General features: G+C 49.3%; 1 protein-coding gene across 1 annotated transcript in view; it reads right to left on the bottom strand.

The window, feature by feature from the left end:
• syne1a (spectrin repeat containing, nuclear envelope 1a) overlaps positions 1-20,155 on the bottom strand; it is a gene marked incomplete at its 5' end in the record, with an annotated part of 228,874 nt that overhangs the window by 113,511 nt on the left and 95,208 nt on the right. Inside the window, 2 exon segments of the mRNA XM_084314285.1 lie at positions 15,112-15,289; positions 19,975-20,111. Of these exon segments, the coding sequence (XP_084170411.1) occupies positions 15,112-15,289; positions 19,975-20,111 (315 nt within the window).

Raw genomic sequence — 20,155 nt, 5'->3', positions numbered from 1 at the left:
GTAACGGTATAGGACCAATTACGCGCGGCACAATGCGTGTCTACCCCCCACGCAGACTCTCCTGGAGGTCAGCCATGTGGAAACATTGTTCCACATTCCCCACCAAGTAAATAATAAATAAAACATGACCGCCTCCATATTCCTCTCCGACACCCCCCCCCCCCTCCCCCCTTCCCCTTTCCTCCTTTCAGAAAGATGTAGGAGGAAAACTCTTGAAAGAGAAGCGCAAGGGAACTCCTGCAAAGTGGATCCTTTATTCCGCATCCTGTTTCAGATTTAAAGGCGCTGTTGTAAGTGGTATTTCTTTTGTTAAAATAAGTGTTAAATAGCTCTATATTCTGACAGTCATCACTGATACAGAGTGTTTGGTGTATAACATGGGTCTCATGCAGTAAACAGACTTTTTTTTCTGGTATCCCTTCCCACTTTATCCAATCAGGAGAGAGAAGCCTAGATATTTTTACTAATTTCAAGAAATCTTGCCAAGCCATATTTTCTTATTTGACCTGTTTAAAGCAAACATTTGCTTAAAAGAGGAGTTCTCTCTCCTGATTGCATGAAGTGTATTTTGTGTTTACTGCAGAGTGGAGGGACTGGGAGACCCATGTTACTGACCAGACTATCTATATCAGTGATGGCTGTGTCAGAATCAGTGCATGTGAGCGGATCGGAGCGTGAGCGGCGCGGGGAGCGGAGCGGGCGGTTTTGACGTGAGCGAGGAGTGGGTTTTAAAATGGGTCGGCGCGACGTCCGGAGCGAGAGTTCTCCTCCGCTCCAATCCGCTCCGGATCGCTCACACAGTGGTTTAACACTGATGTAATATACATGTAGTACAATGCCAAAGCAACAGATGGCGATGTACAAACATGAAGGCCATTTTCAACCAATGAGAAGGGTGAACCTGTGATATCCTGTTCAGGCTTTGTCACTCACATCCTGTCCCAAAAAGTTTTGACGCCATTGTTGTTGTCGTTAGCTTACATTGTAACTGAGGGGTACAATTCCCTGACTGTATTGTTAGATATGATATTTAATACCACTACCTCATGTACTTTAACTTCTGGCCACCCAGTACAAGATATAAGTATGATGAACACTTTCCCACCTGATGAAACGAATCCACACAAATGTACCAAATCGAAGGTTTAATACAGCAAAGGGTGTATACAACGATCACTTAATTACATTTATGATTTGAAATATGGAATATGCACTTTTATGGCAAATGAGTATTCGTAGGTAAATCAACATTGAATGTCCAATCTCTGGTTGCGCAGGGAGTAAGTATACAACCTGGAATATTTAGGAAACGATAGCGATGGTACTTAAATGATTATAGCTGGATACACTAAGGGGGGGGGGGGGTCCCGCTGGTTGTAAGACAGTAGGAGGGGGGGGTTAGAGAAGCCGCTGGCGGTATCCCATCTGGCCGACGGTGTCTTGGGAGAATCCAAAGTCTTGGACACGGTGCCCACAGAACCTCGGACCGCAGACGAATACAGCTGGACCCTCTGTGGAACGGTATCTGCCGGTCCACAACGGAGAGACGTGAGGCGACCTCACGTGTAGAGCGCCGTCTCACCTGGAGTCCTCTCCGGGGGGTAGTTCCAACACTCCGCAGTGTTGGCCTTTATCCATGGAATAATCAAAGCACACAAAGCATAATCCAAGCCGTGGAAGGCTCGCCGTCGTCCGGGTAGAGTAATCCAATATACAGGTCCAGTCGCTCTTGGCCCGGAGCTCCTCGGATGCAATCACCACTAGGGGTCTGACCAGCCTGGTTAAGCGTCCAGATAACGTCAGGAACGATGGGGGTACTGATAACTTTAGAACTCTAACCGAACGATGCACCATACATAAATAGACTATTATTAGCTTAATAGAATACGTCCAACTCGACGGTATAGTGCCAAACTATGACTATTCAACTATTAATCTACACGATATCTCAATGCCTATTCTGGGCCAAGTAGGCCTTACTACACCGCACGTGCGTCGTGGGGAGGCTTTTGCGTCTGTCACTCTGTTGGAGGGTAAAGAACTGGACTAAAAGAAAGTTCTACTTTACTTGCGCCATATATATATGCGCTATGAACAAATAGTACCATTCGTATTTCGCCCGACATATTACTGCGCGGAACCGGGGGTTGCCTCGACATGTTAGGCGGCACGATTGAACTTGGACCTAGGGGTATGGCAACCTGGCGCCAGGTTCTCGTCCAATGGTAGAATGAAACTATTATGGGCTGTTTAGTAGAAACGGGGATATTCAATGCATATTGTACAAGGAATATACAGGGGATATCAAACGATATACAAATACAATTAAATATATATATATAAATAAATATACATATTCGGTTTAATCTGATCCTTCACAACAGCCGCCCCCTAATTAGTCCCACCTAATTAGCTAAGCAGAGACAGATTAACCGCACTGTCTACCACTCAAGGTCCGCTGTAAGGGTCAGTCAACTCACAAAGTCATAGGGTCATGGTCATCATCGATAGTATCTGGGAGTCGGGGCAGTTCTATGAGCCTCGCCACGGGACGTGTGTAAGTGCGCCCTTGGACGAGTACTTCAGCTGCTCGGACCTTGCCATCGGCACCGGTGATCACTTTGCTTACGCGGCCAGCCGGCCACATAGCTCTGGGTAGTGACTGGTCAATAATCATGACGACTGTTCCTTCTGTAAAATTGTCTCTCTCTTTTACCCACTTCTGGCGGGTCTGTAGAGACGGTAGGTAGTGAAGTAGGAAGCTGCTCCAAAACTTGTCAGCTAGTACTTGGCTGTACCTCCACATTCTTCGGCCGTTCGCTTCTTCAGGCCTGTACATTGTCTGGGGTAGCGCGGGGTCCAGCCGCCCCATTAGGAGTGTGTTGGGGGTGACTGGGTCGACATCTGCTACATCACTGGAGACGTAACCGAGGGGCTTTGAGTTCAATACTCCCTCGATCTCCGTGAGGACTGTCATTAGGACTTCCTCCGCCACAGTCTGGGCTCCGAGTACGGCGTACAGGGCTGTCTTTATAGAACGTACTTCTCGTTCCCAGGTTCCACCGAAGTGGGGTGCGTTCGGGGGATTAAACTGGAAGTCAATCTGGGCTGGAGCGAGGTGGGTCTTAAGTTCTGGGCCCATAGCTTGGAAGCTCTCTCTCAGCTCTCTTTCTCCGCCTTTGAAGTTGGTCCCGTGATCAGACAACAATGTAGACGGTTTTCCTTTCCGTGATGTGAATCTCCGGAAGGCCATAAGGAATGAGTCTGTGCTCATGGTCGGAAGGAGCTCGATATGTATCGCTCTGGTGGTCATGCATTTGAATACAATACCCCACCGCTTCTCGGTGCCTCTTCCTCTCTTTATATACAACGGGCCAAAGCAGTCCATGCCTGTGGAGTGGAATGGCTTGTCGCCGATTCGGAGGCGACAGGGGGGTAGGTCAGCCATCCGTGGTATGCTGGGCTGCGCCCGCCACTTACGGCAGTCTAGACAGGTTCGCTGGAAGCGCCGTACTGCTTCTCTCCCTTGCAATATCCAATAACGACGTCTGATCTCCGCGAAGACTCTCTCTGCTCCTGCGTGGTGTACATCCTCGTCGTATTTCTTTATGATCAGCTCTGTGACCTTGTGTCGGCTGTTCAAGACGATCGGGTGCTTAATGTCATCTGGTAGATCGGGGGCTCTCCGCAGGCGACCACCCACTCTGATGAGATTATGGGCGTCACTCTCTGGTGCCAGGTGAATCAGTCTGCTGTCTGATGGGACGGGGTTTCCTCCCTGTAGACAGTCTAGCTCATCGGGGAACGAGTCTCTCTGGGCTCGTTGTAGTAGAAGAAGTTCTGCTTCTTCGTAGTCAGCTGCTGACATGTCAGTGGTGGACTGAATCTCTGGGTGGTGCCGCAGGAATGTTCTTTGTTGCGCACTCTCTAGGGTAATGCAGTCATCTATGTTGGGGTCTGTGGAGGCGACAGTGCTCAGTCCACAGAACATAGGTTTCTTGTTCTCAGCCTCCTCGTTACTTGCTTCCCTCGCGGTGGGCGTAGGCCAATCTCCTTCCGGGAGCTTGAGGAATGCTGGTCCGTCACTGTAGATGTTGCGACGGGTTAGGTCATCCAGAGACATTCCCCGGGTGATGACGTCAGCTGGGTTGTGTTTGGTGTCCACATACCGCCAGCTTGCTTCTTCTGTTAATTCTTGAATCTCGGTGACTCTGACTCCCACGAAGACCTTGTATCTGCATGAATCAGACTTGATCCATGTGAGTACTGTCGTGGAATCTGACCACAAGATTGTTCTATGCACCGGGATGGTGAGTTCACGTTGGATTAACGTGGCTAGATGCGCTCCTGCGAGGGCTGCGCAGAGCTCTAGACGTGGGATAGATTGTTGCTTACGTGGGGCTATTCTTGAGCGGGCCAGTATGAAAGCAGTGTGTATCTTTCCTCCCATCTCTTGGGCACGCAAATAGGCCACCGATCCGTAGGCTACTTCGGAGGCGTCGCTGAAGACGTGTAGCTCAATCTCGCATGTCTCTGGCCTCACTGTGGATGGGAAGTAGCTGCGGCGTATATTGACACCTGGGAGTGAGCGGAGTTCCGTCTCCCACTCTCTCCATGTTGAGGCAAGGTGTGCGGGTATTGGGTCGTCCCAGCCCTGGTCCTTGTCCCATAGTGCTCGTACAATCATCTTTGCCCTGGTGGTGTAAGGTAGAATACATCCCAACGGGTCATATTGTCTGGCGAGTGTTCTGTACACACTCCGTCTGGTGGTCGGTATCGCCGCCGACCTTCCTTGCTCTGGAGCCAAGGGTTTGTGTCTATAGTGGAGCGAGTCTGTTTTGAAGCGCCAGACTAGTCCTAGTGTCATTTCTTGGGCTTCTCCTGGGATTGTCGCCATCCAGGTCTCTCTGCTGGCAGCCTTGTCCGCGGAGGAGAGGCTGCGCAATACGTGCGGGTCGCTGCTGGCCCACTGCCTGAGATCAAAGCCGCCTTTGATTAGGGAGGCGCGTAACTTGATTAGGAGAGCCTCGGCTTCTTCTTGAGTCGAAACGCTTTGTAAACAGTTGTCCACGTAGAAACTGTTCTTCACACTGTGTTGGACCTCTTCATCTGCTGCTGGGTCCTCTGTGACGTGTTTCTGTAGTGCAAAGGTAGCACAGCACGGGCTGCATGTGGTTCCGAAGGGGAGTACTTCCCACTGGTAGATGGATGGGTTCTCATCTCCGATCTTCTCTCTCCATAGGAACCGTAGCAGAGGCTTGTCCTCCTCTACTAGTCTCACCTGCAAGAACATCCCTTTGATATCCCCGCTTATAGCCACCTTGTCCTGGCGGAAGCGCAGTAGCACGCCTAGTAGGGAAGGGCCGAGTGTGGGGCCGGGCAAGAGCTCTTTATTCAGATTTTGGGATCCGATCTGGTAGCTGCAGTTAAACACAATGCGATCCTTGCCGTTGTGATGGACCTTGTGATGCGGCACGTACCATGATTCGGTCGTCTGATCGGCCTCTTTAATGTTAATCTTTGTTACGTGTCCCGCTGTGATTAGCTTCTCGATCTCAGCTCGGTACACACTCTCTTGAGCGGGGTCTTTGGCTAGGCGCCGCTCTGTGTTCAGTAGATAGCGCTCCGTGGCGTCTTTCTTTGCGTGAAAGGTGGGCATTCCCTCTCGCCTCAGGAGTGGAGTTGCGTATCTCATCACTCCGCCGACTGTGACTCTCTTTGTCCCCTGCTCGAGTAGGTTGATGGCGTAAATGTCTTCTTTAGAGCGAATATCTTTCTTTTCGTTCTTAAAGGGCATTGTCTCTAGGGTCCATAGCCTCTCGACATGCTGCAGGAGAGTGGTGTCTTCTTCTGTCGTTCTGGAGTGGAAGCAGCTAGTGGCTGCTGTTCGGTTGAGAGATTTAGCGAGGGGGCCTTGGAGGGTCCACCCTAGGCGGGTCTCGACTGCTCCAGGACAGCCTCGGGGGCCTGTATGGACCCGGTCAATCGGGACTATGAGTTCTGCATGGTCGGAGCCTATCAACAGGGTCGGGGTAGCGCCGTCTATGAGCGGGATAGGTAATTGGCGCAGGTGCACATATTTATCCATCAACTTGGTGACAGGGTAGGTGTACTGCGATAGTCCTATTTCTTGGCTGGTGAAAGCATTTGTGATCTTGTACCGTCGCTCTGGCTGCCCGTTGGCTGCGATGGTGAAGGAGACATTCTCGCCCTTTATCGTCTTTAAATCTCTTCTTATTGTCCGAATCGTCATTTCGTTCTTGCTCCCCCGCAGTCCCAGCTGGGTCGCAGCGGAGGCGAGCAGAAGGGTCTTCTCTGACCCGTCATCAAGGACGGCGTAAGTGTCCATGACTTTATCTTGGTAGCTCAATGTCACACGGACTACCTTTAAGAGCACTTGGGCTCCGCTGCTGCTGGCGGGGTCAATGTACATGACACTTGCCTTGGTGCCGCTCCGTGGTGCAGGTATAGGCCGTCTTCCGTTACTATCGTGTAGTATATCTAGATGGGCTCCATCGCACCGGCTGCACCTTTTCTTTAGGCGGCATTCGGCTGCCATGTGGGGCCGCGCACATCGATAACAGCGCCGGTTGGACTTTATCCATTGACTCACTTCTTCCCCCCGAAATCCGCAACGCCCCAACCCTGGACACCTTCAAATCCGCTCTAAAAACACACCTCTTCACCAAGGCTTTCCCCATCAGTTAGTTTTAGATTAAATTAGGTCCATTATCCCCTACTTTCCCTCATCCCCTCTTCCCCCTCCCCCCCTACTTTCCTTGCCCTATTTTTTGTCCTGATTGTAAAGCGACCTTGGGTTCTATGAAAGGCGCTATATAAATTTGATTTATTATTATTATTATTATTCTGCATTCATCTTTGTGAATGAGTCACATTGTGACAGCCAGTGTTCTTTCTCACAGTAGGGACACGCTATCTTCCACTTCTCTTTTCTCGAGGGGGTGCTGTGACTCTTACTGCTCGGTACTGACTCTGATTGGTGCATGACAGTCACCGATCTTCTTCCATCATTTATTATTCTCCTGGGTCCCTCTCTGGAGCTTGGCGTGCTCCGCCCGAAGGTGTCCAGTCGTAAGCTGCTGACTTCTCTCGCCAGGAAGTCGGCTAGATCAAGGAGGGATGGCTCGGGGCCGTCGGGATCCCGGTAATCCCTCTGCCGCCTAAAGCGCTCCTGTCTTGCGGGTGGCAGCTTCTCCAAAATCCTCTCGACGTTAGAGTTGGCGTATAGCTCATGCATGCCCTTCTCCCGTTGCGCTCCCAGCATCCCCACCAGGGACTGCACTTTGATTGACAGGTCGTCTAGTGAGCGATTGTCTGTGGCTGGGGGTAGGCGGTCAATATGCCTTATCTCCTGGATTACGTAATCCCATATACGTCCATATCTCTGATCCAGCGCTGCAAGGGCCGCTGTGTATGGAGTCGAAGAGGTAGCATAGGCTAGCGCTATATTGTGCGCTCGCGGTACTTTCAGGTGCTTCAGTAATATTGCATACTTGTGGCGTTCATCAGCGACATCCACCATCATTGTCTCTAAGCACATCCGGAGCTCCGTGTACTGTGCTCGACTCTCATAGGCGAAGTCTGGGAATGACGGTGTGGCATTGTATGACGCCGTGGATGGCTGATACATCGGCGAGCGTTGGGGGAGAGACCTCCTGGGCGAGTCCCCTCTTGCGCCTCGCTGTGGGCTGGTACTGGCAGGGTACCATGGCCCGCTGGTCCAGGTACTGTTCCTCGGGGCTGGTCGTGCGTCGTGCTCACCCGTGAATAGAGTCGGGGGTCTGTAGCGCAGCGCCGCGGGGGTATAGCCTGGACTGTATGGGACCTCCTGGTCCGGTGGAGTACTGTGCTGTCGTCGGGCTTGGTTCTCCTCTTCTCCCTCTTCTTCCTCTATCAGATCTTCCAGATCCTGTAATCGTTTATTTAGCTTCTCCGCAGTGTATGCCGCTCCTTCCTTGTAGCTGGGTCTCGCTTGGACCGGTATGGGAAGGGGGTCTGCGGGGGGTCTAGACTCGGTCTGTTGGTCAAGTTCAGGGTCGCTTGCTCGTTGTGGTGACGCTGCCCTTGACTGTTGTCTCGACGAGTTCCTTGAACCCCTAACGGAGGGAGAGGGTGTTGTCCTTTTGATCAGCTGCTCTATTAGTTGCGCTTGTAGTCTGTCGCGCTCTGCGTCTCTTTGGGCACCGGCAGCGGCGCGCTGGGCGTCGGCCCGGTCTCTTGCCATATTCTCTTCCATCTGGAAGCGTCTCATCTCCAGATGTGTGCGCTGTTCTTCGCTCCGTTGCTGCGCTTGGAGTCGGTCGCGTTCGGTAGAGGCTGTCAGGCTGACGAGGAACGCCTGTTGTAGTATCCTCTCCGCTTCGCTGGGGGGAGGCGGTTGTGGAGGTGAGCCGCTCCTGCGTGAGCCGCTCCTGGGGGTACTCATTGGGGAGTCCTGGAGCTCTAGTTCCTTGGCGCTCTCCTCCTCTTCTTCCGTGCAGAGTTCTCTCTCTGTAGGGTTGTCTTCCTCCCGGGGCTGGTCGGGGACTACTTCTTGAGTAGTGGCGGGGGGTAAAGGCATGTCAATTCCCTCCTGGTCCCCACCGTGAGCTTGGTCAGTTACATTAGGACCTACTAGGGCCTCTGTGGTCGGGGAAACCTGCTCGTTAAGGTCAGACATCATTTTACTTTCTACTTTTACCGCGTTTACCGTTTGTCGAAGGCTAGGTAGTTGACTGACAGTGTAAGCCTCTAAGTACTGAGGTGTCTGTCGTCTGCGCCGCAGGCGTTCTAGGTTAGGAGGATCGTTTCGTGGAGTGTTCATCATAGGCCATTTCGATATTAATAACACTATATTAATATTACACTAGTTACCATCCGGCTCGAAGGACCAATTGTAACTGAGGGGTACAATTCCCTGACTGTATTGTTAGATATGATATTTAATACCACTACCTCATGTACTTTAACTTCTGGCCACCCAGTACAAGATATAAGTATGATGAACACTTTCCCACCTGATGAAACGAATCCACACAAATGTACCAAATCGAAGGTTTAATACAGCAAAGGGTGTATACAACGATCACTTAATTACATTTATGATTTGAAATATGGAATATGCACTTTTATGGCAAATGAGTATTCGTAGGTAAATCAACATTGAATGTCCAATCTCTGGTTGCGCAGGGAGTAAGTATACAACCTGGAATATTTAGGAAACGATAGCGATGGTACTTAAATGATTATAGCTGGATACACTAAGGGGGGGGGGGTCCCGCTGGTTGTAAGACAGTAGGAGGGGGGGGTTAGAGAAGCCGCTGGCGGTATCCCATCTGGCCGACGGTGTCTTGGGAGAATCCAAAGTCTTGGACACGGTGCCCACAGAACCTCGGACCGCAGACGAATACAGCTGGACCCTCTGTGGAACGGTATCTGCCGGTCCACAACGGAGAGACGTGAGGCGACCTCACGTCACGTGTAGAGCGCCGTCTCACCTGGAGTCCTCTCCGGGGGGTAGTTCCAACACTCCGCAGTGTTGGCCTTTATCCATGGAATAATCAAAGCACACAAAGCATAATCCAAGCCGTGGAAGGCTCGCCGTCGTCCGGGTAGAGTAATCCAATATACAGGTCCAGTCGCTCTTGGCCCGGAGCTCCTCGGATGCAATCACCACTAGGGGTCTGACCAGCCTGGTTAAGCGTCCAGATAACGTCAGGAACGATGGGGGTACTGATAACTTTAGAACTCTAACCGAACGATGCACCATACATAAATAGACTATTATTAGCTTAATAGAATACGTCCAACTCGACGGTATAGTGCCAAACTATGACTATTCAACTATTAATCTACACGATATCTCAATGCCTATTCTGGGCCAAGTAGGCCTTACTACACCGCACGTGCGTCGTGGGGAGGCTTTTGCGTCTGTCACTCTGTTGGAGGGTAAAGAACTGGACTAAAAGAAAGTTCTACTTTACTTGCGCCATATATATATGCGCTATGAACAAATAGTACCATTCGTATTTCGCCCGACATATTACTGCGCGGAACCGGGGGTTGCCTCGACATGTTAGGCGGCACGATTGAACTTGGACCTAGGGGTATGGCAACCTGGCGCCAGGTTCTCGTCCAATGGTAGAATGAAACTATTATGGGCTGTTTAGTAGAAACGGGGATATTCAATGCATATTGTACAAGGAATATACAGGGGATATCAAACGATATACAAATACAATTAAATATATATATATAAATAAATATACATATTCGGTTTAATCTGATCCTTCACAACATACATGCTAATGTTAATGGCAGCGACCATAGTATTGTGGCTAGGCTAGCTATCATCGCTTAATAGAGCTAGTGAATGGATAAACAACGTTATTTAACATTGCAGGGGGGGGGGGGGGGGGGCAGGTGGCGCACGGAGATTACGTTCGTCACCAACACCGGGAGACACTGGATTCGCCTGTTCGAATCCAGCTCCCGGCGTTGCTATCAGCTTGGCTGGCCTCTCACACTGATACAATTGGCTGTATCAGAGGGTGGGAAAGCTGAAGGGTGGGTCCTGGGCGTTGTGGACAGCGACCCCTACAGTTCGGTCGGGGCGCCTGCTCAGCAAGGGTTGGAACTAAGGAGAGATAGTGTGGCCTCCCACACGCTACACTCTCCCCGGTGAGAACCTGCGTGGCCAGGTTGGCCTGCCGGCAGGCTGCACATGCGTCGGAGGAAAGCATGTGACAGTCTCCGGTCTCCCGGACCAACAGTAGGGGAAAAGTATGCAACAACCAGGAAGGGTGGGATGGGGGAAAAATCGGGAAAAAGAGGGGAAGAAAGATAATAATAATAAAAAAAAACATTGCAGAATGGGTACAATTACAATGCGGCTCAATACAAACAATTGTTAAGGGGCCCAGGGGGTGTAGACTGTTGTAGTTTGAGCAAATTTACACCATGCTCCAAAAAAAATAAAAAATCTGCCGAGCGATGTGGCGCGGGGAGCGGGGCGCGCTCGATTCAAGGTGAGCGGTGAGCGAGCGGAGAGCGACTTGGGGGCGGGGTCAACATGAGCGATTAGCGGAGCGGACCAAGCTTTAAAGAGCGAAGAGCGGATTTCTCGCCCGCGCCGATCCTCTCACGTGGCCTGGTCAGAATGTACAATTGAACACGTAGACCACTTATTTTAACAAATAAATATCACTTACAACACCTTTAATATCCCCTAGGTAGTAATTTTTATATATTTGAATGAGCGTAAAAAAACACATTAGCAAAGAAGAGCGATCCAAAGGCCCACTCTTGTCTCATTCAGTATATTAAAATAATTCTACGATGGCTAGGGAAAGAAACAAAACAAGATAATAAACATCGATGCGTTGCTAGAATCCTCCCTGTGTTCCTAATGAGACAGAGTGCGTCAGACCGTTTCCTCTTTAGTTCTTCCCCTTGTTTGGACCGGCCGTGTGTTTGTTTACACTGAGGGACACGATAATAACTACTGTATTTCATGAATGCATCCCAGGAGCATCTGTACATTACACACCAGCGGTTTATTATACGCCCCAAATTGTTACGCATCAGACGCCTGTTTGATGTTATCTCAGGGACCCCTCCCCTCATCTGAGAAGATTATTTGGTTATGATTAAGTCCATAGACTTACGTAAGTCCATAGCTGTCTGGAAGATAACAGAGGAGGGAGTGGAAACTACTATATGAGCAGAATAAGTCACCCTATAGGGGCGACAGTGGCTCAGGAGGTAGAGCAGCAGTCGTCTGGCAATCCGGAGGTTCCCGGTTCGATTCCCGCTCCTCCCGGGCAGCGTGTCGATGTGACCTTGAGCAAGACACTTAACCCCTAATTGCTCCCGATGAGCAGGTTGGCACCTTGCATGGTTGCCTCCGCCGTCGGTGTGTGAATGTGTGAGTGAGTGGGTAAAATGTGAGTAACAAATTGTCAAGCGCTTTGGATAAAAACGCTATATAAAAAAGCAGCCATTTACCCTTATATTCTCTCACAGTGAATGATCCCATTTTCCTGAGACCCGCTGAAATCACATGTAAACACGACTCCTGTTATTATCCTTTATGACCTTCTGATGTTGTCTTGAAAATGGTTGGAACTTGTATGAAACGAGGCTCCGGGATGCGATTGGACCATATTCACACTGCGGCCATGCTGTGATTCCTTTCCACCCTGTTCCCGGGGTTAGAAAGGAATCCCAATCTGAGCATGACATAAGAGCAAAATGGCCGCCGTGTGATTATGGTCAGTTGGGGGGGTTGTGTCATTAGTACTGCTAGGGCCAGGTGTGTGAGAGGTAATTAACCGTCTGGCTACCTTCACGGACATGTCCCTGACAACACGACGGGGCCCTAGGGGCCTCTAAAGGGGCTGGCTACCTTCACAGAGAGGGAGAGGGTGAAATACAGTAAGAGATAGAGAGACAGACAGACAGATAGACAGACAGACAGACAGACAGACAGACAGACAGACAGACAGACAGACAGACAGACAGACAGACAGACAGACAGACAGACAGACAGACAGACAGACAGACAGACAGACAGACAGACAGACAGAGACAGAGACAGAGAGAGAGACAGACAGACAGGCAGGCAGGCAGACAGAGAGAGAGAGAGAGACAGACAGACAGACAGGCAGGCAGACAGAGAGAGAGAGAGAGAGAGAGAGAGAGAAGAGAGAGAGAGAGAGAGAGAGAGAGAGAGAGAGAGAGAGACAGACAGACAGACAGACAGACAGACAGACAGGCAGGGAGGCAGGCAGACAGAGAGAGAGAGAGAGAGAGAGAGAGAGACAGACAGACAGACAGACAGACAGACAGACAGACAGACAGACAGATAGAGAGACAGACAGACAGACAGACAGACAGACAGACAGACAGACAGACAGACAGACAGACAGACAGACAGACAGACAGACAGACAGGCAGAGAGAGAGAGGCAGAGAGAGAGAGAGACAGACAGATAGACAGAGAGACAGAGAGAGAGAGCGAGAGAGAGAGAGAGAGAGAGAGAGAGAGAGAGAGAGAGAGCGAGAGAGAGAGAGAGAGAGAGAGAGAGAGAGAGAGAGAGAGAGAGAGCGAGAGAGAGAGAGAGAGAGAGAGAGAGAGAGAGAGAGAGAGAGAGAGAGAGAGAGAGGGAGAGAGGTTTGGGGAAGAGGGGGTGAGGCTCCTGCTGTGCCCCCTCCTCCCTCTTGGCAGCGCGCCCAGAGTCCCTTATCCAGCCTGAACTGTAAGCGGTTCAGCCGCTCCACCGACGCCAGCAGAGGACACTCAACAGTGGGCATGTCAATACCGACCCCCCCCCCCCCCCAATCTCCCTTTGAAATGGATTGATTCTTCAACTATTACATCACCTCACTCTTGACAATATATCTCTCCCTGCAGCCTGCTATTCTACCGCGACCGCCTGTCAAGTGCATGCACAGACGACAAAAGGTTCATTCGAGTGTATGATCTCTGGCTGGGTGTTCATTAGAAAAGGACCTTTTGCACTATATGCCGGTCAAGGTTTGAATCTCTTGTGGTTAAAAAAACCCTGCCTCTGGAGCCATATCTGCCCCTGCTGGCCTGGGATCAAATCCCAGCAGAACCTTCTCTCCTGTGTCTTCCCTCCTCCGTTTCCCTCTTAGCCGCTCTACCCGCTCAATAAAGAACTGTCTCTCCTTCCTACCGTCTCAATAAAGAACCTTCTCTCTCCCTCCTCCGTTTCCCTCTTAGCCTCTCTACCCGCTCAATAAAGAACTGTCTCTCCTTCCTACCCTCTCAATAAAGAACCTTCTCTCCTTCCTACTGTCTCAATAAAGAACCTTCTCTCCTGTGTCTTCCCTCCTATGTCTCTCTCTCAGGCTTCCTACCCTCTCAATAAAGAACCTTCTCTCATATGTCTCTCTCTCAGCCGTCCTACCATCTCAATAAAGAACCTTCTCTCCTATGTCTCTCTCAGCCTTCCTACCATCTCAATAAAGAACCTTCTCTCCTATGTCTCTCTCTCAGCCTTCCTACCATCTCAATAAAGAACCTTCTCTCATATGTCTCTCTCTCAGCCGTCCTACCATCTCAATGAAGAAACTTCTCTCCTATGTCTCTCTCTCAGCCGTCCTACCATCTCAATAAAGAACCTTCTCTCCTATGTCTCTCTCAGCCTTCCTACCCTCTCAATGAAGAACCTTCTCTCCTATGTCTCTCTCTCAGGCTCCCTACCCTCTCAATAAAGAACCTTCTCTCCTATGTCTCTCTCTCAGGCTCCCTACCATCTCAATAAAGAACCTTCTCTCCTATGTCTCTCTCTCAGCCTTCCTACCCTCTCAATAAAGAACCTTCTCTCCTATGTCTCTCTCTCAGCCTTCCTACCCTCTCAATAAAGAACCTTCTCTCCTATCTCTCTCTCTCAGCCTTCCTACCATCTCAATAAAGAACATTCTCTCCTATGTCTCTCTCTCAGCCTTCCTACCATCTCAATAAAGAACATTCTCTCCTATGTCTCTCTCAGCCTTCCTACCCTCTCAATAAAGAACCTTCTCTCCTATGTCTCTCTCAGGCTCCCTACCCTCTCAATGAAGAACCTTCTCTCCTATGTCTCTCTCTCAGCCTTCCTACCATCTCAATAAAGAACCTTCTCTCCTATGTCTCTCTCTCAGCCTTCCTACCATCTCAATGAAGAACCTTCTCTCCTATGTCTCTCTCTCAGCCTTCCTACCATCTCAATAAAGAACCTTCTCTCCTATGTCTCTCTCTCAGGCTTCCTACCCTCTCAATAAAGAACCTTCTCTCCTATGTCTCTCTCTCAGGCTCCCTACCATCTCAATGAAGAACCTTCTCTCCTATGTCTCTCTCTCAGCCTTCCTACCATCTCAATAAAGAACCTTCTCTCCTATGTCTCTCTCTCAGCCTTCCTACCATCTCAATAAAGAACCTTCTCTCCTATGTCTCTCTCTCTCAGCCTTCCTACCATCTCAATAAAGAACCTTCTCGCCTATGTCTCTCTCTCAGCCTTCCTACCCTCTCAATAAAGAACCTTCTCCCTACCGTCTCCATAAATAGAAAGAGCGGAGTGGGCTAGGAGGGAGTCTCTGAATCTCCTACCTGTATCCTCAGCAGTGAGGTGGAGGCCTCGGCGACGCTCTGCGGCACATCGAAGCACTTGGCGGTGCTGATCTTGGCGTTGACCAGCCACTGCTGGAAGTCCCTCAGCGCGGCGCGGAACCTCTGCTCCAACAGGCGCTCCTTGTTCTGGCACTCGCGTGACGCTCGCAGACTGAGGCTATAGCGCAAGAGAGGAGACAAGAATGAATTACATGGGGGGGGGGTCAACCGTTCTGTCATAATGTAATCAAATGGGAGCTCCGCGCCCAATGCTATTCAGAACGCAGTTTCGGCTCCATCCTCACAAAAAGTCCCAGACGATACTTTCGATTGGTAGAACAAACAACCACTCAGATTGTAGCCAACCCCTGTGCCACACAATGGCGTTCGCCAGTTGATAATTTGTTGGAGAAATCCTGTCAAAATGGCATCAAACGGCTACTCCCCTTAAGTAGGAGCCAACAACAAGGTTTTTGCTCAAAAAGTCTCAACTACAACCATGTGAAATTCTTTCCATTTGGGACTTTTGAGTTTTTAAATCAAAAGGCAACAGGTATGCCGTCACCTATTATGAATTCAATGCGGCCAATGCAGCGCTCTTGCACTGCTATTGATCCTCTTAATCCTCTCGAAGCTCAAAAGGACGTTTTCCATGATCGATTATAATGAATTATAGCGGGTCATGTGATTACAGGAAGTTGCTGTAACACAATTATTATTGTAGCCACTCAAATCTAGCCACTAAAATAGGTGGAATATGCTATTTAAATAAATGGCGATGTCCCGATTACCATGTTTTGGGTTTTGAAGCTTCAATAGTAATTATCGACGAGTAATCAAAGCTTCATTCTTCCCGTACGAAAAGTTTCAATGATGCAGGTAGATGAGATTTGTGGAGTAAACAGATAACCGAATTTCAAAGCGAATGGCGAATTATCTATAAGCTATTTCTTATGTAATAATAATAATAATAATAATAATAATAATAATAATAATAATAATAATAATAATAATAATAATAATAATAATAATAATAAATACAGTTTTCAAATATTGATTTGGAATTGATTATCATGGCAGCGATTGAAACTTCAAGGTCAATGAGCCATCCCTAGTACATACATACTGTACTGGCATTATAGAAGAGGATGATATGGAGGAGGAAGAGGGGGAGGAGGAGGAGGAGGAGATATGGAGGGGTTGAGGGAAGGGGGGGGTGATGACTGACGGGCAGATGGAGAGCTGGAGAAGTGGGCGAAATGGAAGCGATGAGTGTTGGGGTGGAGATGGAACATCAGGGGAGGGGGGGTTGGGGTACGGTGGTACAGTGAGGGGGTTGAGACAGAACATATGTGAGGGGGTAAGGGTGCACAGGGGCTGAGAACGAGAGAGAGAGAGAGAGAGAGAGAGAGAGAAAGTGTGGAAAGATGCCAGGAGAAGGTGAGATGGAGGTGATATGGAATGGTGGAAATATGTTAAGCAATGGATTGAGGGAAAAGACAGTAATGAGGAGGAATGAGAGTGAATGGGTTTAATACTGATGGTATTGAGTTGGAAGGAGGGAGGGAGGGAGGGAGGGAAAGAGGGAGGGAGGGAGAGATGGAAGGGAAGGAGGGAGGGATGGATGGAAGGAGGGAGGGGTGGAAGGAGAGAGGGATGGCGGGAGGGAGGGCTGGATGGAGGGAAGGAGGGGGAAATGGAGGGAGGGAGGAATGGAGGGAGGGAAGGAGGGAGAAATGGAGAGATGGAGGGAGGGAGGAATGGAGGGATGGAAGGGAAGAAGGGAGGGATGGAGGGAGGGAGGAATGGAGGGAGGGATAGAGGGATATAGAGGGATTAAGGGAGGGAAGGATGGATGGAGGGAAGGAGGGAGAAATGGAGGGAGGGAGGAATGGAGGGAGGGAAGGAGGGAGAAATGGAGGGAGGGATGGAAGGGAAGGAGGGATGGATGGAGGGAGGAAGGAATGGAGGGCGGGATAGAGGGAGATAGAGGGACTAAGGGAGGGATGGAAGGAGGGTTGGAGGGAGAGATGGAGGGAGGGATGAGGGAGAGATGGAGGGATAGAACAGAAGGGGTGATGGAAGGAAGACAGTAGCAGAGCAAGGTGAGCAGCTGTTTCACTGAGAGGTACAGTCCAAAGGGAGACAGGGTTACAGAAACTGACAACAAGGCAAAAAACACACACATGCCACACACACACACACACACACACACACACACACACACACACACACACACACACACACACACACACACACACACACACACACACACACATTCCACACACACACACACACACACACACACACACACACACACACACACACACACACACAGACACACACACACACACACACATATACATGCTTGCATTTTAATGATGCTATGAGGGCAGCAAAGGGTAACACAGTGGGGATTGCATGCATTTCAGAAGCACTTTTTTCTGCTGTGACAGACAAAAACTGTCCTCTATCTGTCTCTCTCTCTCTGTCTCTCCATTTCTCGCCCTCTCTTACTCTTCTCTCTCTCTCTCTTACTCTTCTCTCTCGACCCTCTCTTACTCTTTTCTCTCGCCCTCTTTTACTCTTCTCTCTCGCCCTCTCTTACTCTTCTCTCTCTCTTACTCTTCTCTCTCGCCCTCTCTTACTCTTTTCTCTCGCCCTCTTTTACTCTTCTCTCTCTCTCTTACTCTTCTCTCTCTCTCTTACTCTTCTCTCTCGCCCTCTCTTACTCTTCTCTCTCTATCTCTTACTCCTCTCTCGCCCTCTCTTACTCTTCTCTCTCGCCCTCTCTTACTCTTCTCTCGCCCTCTTACTCTTCTCTCTCTCTCTCTTACTCTTTTTTCTCACCCTCTCTTACTCTTCTCTCTCACCCTCTCTTACTCGTCTCTCCGCATTTCACTGTATGCCCTGGTATGTATGTGACAAATAAACCTCTTGATTCTTGATTCTATCTCTCCCTCCCTCCCTCCCTCTCTCCCTCTCCCTCCCTCCCTCCCTCTCTCCCTCTCCCTCTCTCCCTCTCCCTAATGCAGAACAGGTGCAGGCAGCACACAAGCCAAGTCCATAAACAACGGAGGAGCAGGGGACTCAGGAGGGGAACTGCTTTGCCAGACAGACACCAACTTCACAAACTATCTGCCAGAGACCAACGTCCCCCCAAAACAAGACTCGAGACTCAAGACGTCTGCCAATTAGGGCTGAGCCCAAACGTTCGAACGTTCGAACCTTCGTTCGTTACGTTGGCATTCGAATTCTAAATCAACATTCGAATTTTTTATTTTTAATAAAACTTTTTTTTTTTTTTTTTTTTTTTTCTATTCATTCTGTTTAAACCAATGGGGTTTTTCTTCACAGTTGCAGATAAAGATTAGGCTACACTAATATTATAGTATTAAAAGAAACTGATGAGTTATATTCATTTAAAAGTTGATTTAATTGATTTTAGTTGGGCTGGGGCTTCTCCCTGGGCTGGGGCTGGGGCTGGAAAGTTGATTTAATAAAAGAAAAAAATACTCATTTAATCAGATTAATCACTTTATTCAAATTGAGGATTTTGTTTGAGGATTAAAATAATAATAATAAAAAGAAAAGTATTAAAAAAAAAAATTTACATTTCTTTTTTTATTTACTTTTTTTTGTAAAAAACGAAGGTTCGAACGTCCGTTCGAAAAACCCTGACGAAGTTTGAATCCCAAAAACAGGCTTCGGGGACAGCCTTGCTGCCAATAACCATTAGTTATGGGGCTTAGTCACAGCGGTCCGCCCAGCAATAATATCAATATCAATAATAACAATACAATAACAATAAGCCTTCAGTTAATAATATTCCAATTGATATGATCGAGCGCTCTAGAAGCAAGAAGTGGTGTGTCGCTGCAAAAGAAGCGCTAAAGAACGAACACATGCTCGGTCACATGTGGGCTCAATAACTGGAGAGACCAGTAAACAGAACCAGGCACTCGACGTACACGGCGTCAACAACAACAACAACAACAACAACAACAACAAGAAGAAGAAGAAGAGATGGCGCTGGATGTGTTTGCCTCGTCTTCCTTGAAATCAGCCGCAGTCGTGCGACAAATGAAAACCGGGGGGAAACTAACACGCAGACCGGAAAAAAAATAAGAGAAAACACAAGAGTGAAAGAAGCGGAGGAGAGAGAGGGAGAGGAGGGAAGAAATGTCGCTTAGCAACCGCCGGCACCGTCGCTCACTACGGCTTGTTGCCTGTCACCTCTCACCCTCTTCTGACTGACACACGTACACACACATGCACACATACACACATACACACTCATGCACACATACACACTCATGCACACATACACACTCATGCACACATATGTACACATACACACACACACACACACATACACACTTCTCTGACACATATTCACTGAACCCCGCCCCATCCCGCCAAAACACTAACACACACACACACACACTTCTAGTCCTCACACACACATGCACACACTTCGCCCCCATCCCGCCCAAACAAATACACATTCACACGCTTCTCGCTCTCACACACACACACACACCCGCACACACCTACACACACACACACACACACACACACACACACACACACACACACACACACACACACTTCTATAGTCCTCACACACAAACACACACTTCTAGTCCTCACACACACACTTCTAGTCCTCACACACACACTTCGTCCTCACACACACGTGCATGCACACACTCCGCCCCCATCCCGCCCAAACAAACACACATACAGACCCACATGCTTCTCGCTCTCTCACTCACACACACACACACACACACACACACACACACACACACACACACACACACACACACACACACACACACGCTGTCCTCCTCAGCCTACCTGTTGTGCTGCTTGATGAGCGAGGTGACCCTGTCGGAGTGTGCTCCCAGGTCTCTGGAGTAGCGCACCAGGTCGTTGAGCTGTCCTTTCAACTTCTCCGCCATCGGCTCAGCGCTCTGCAAGCCCTCCAGTATGTCCTGCACCACCACACACAAGACAAGAAGAGACCACCGCGATCAGC

The sequence above is a fragment of the Notolepis coatsorum genome (genome assembly GCF_963971535.1).
Source record: "Notolepis coatsorum genome assembly, chromosome: 5".
NCBI classification, from domain to species: Eukaryota; Metazoa; Chordata; class Actinopteri; order Aulopiformes; family Paralepididae; genus Notolepis; species Notolepis coatsorum.
Note: the sequence above shows the minus strand (reverse complement) of the source record. Positions and strands in the feature narration are given on the sequence as shown.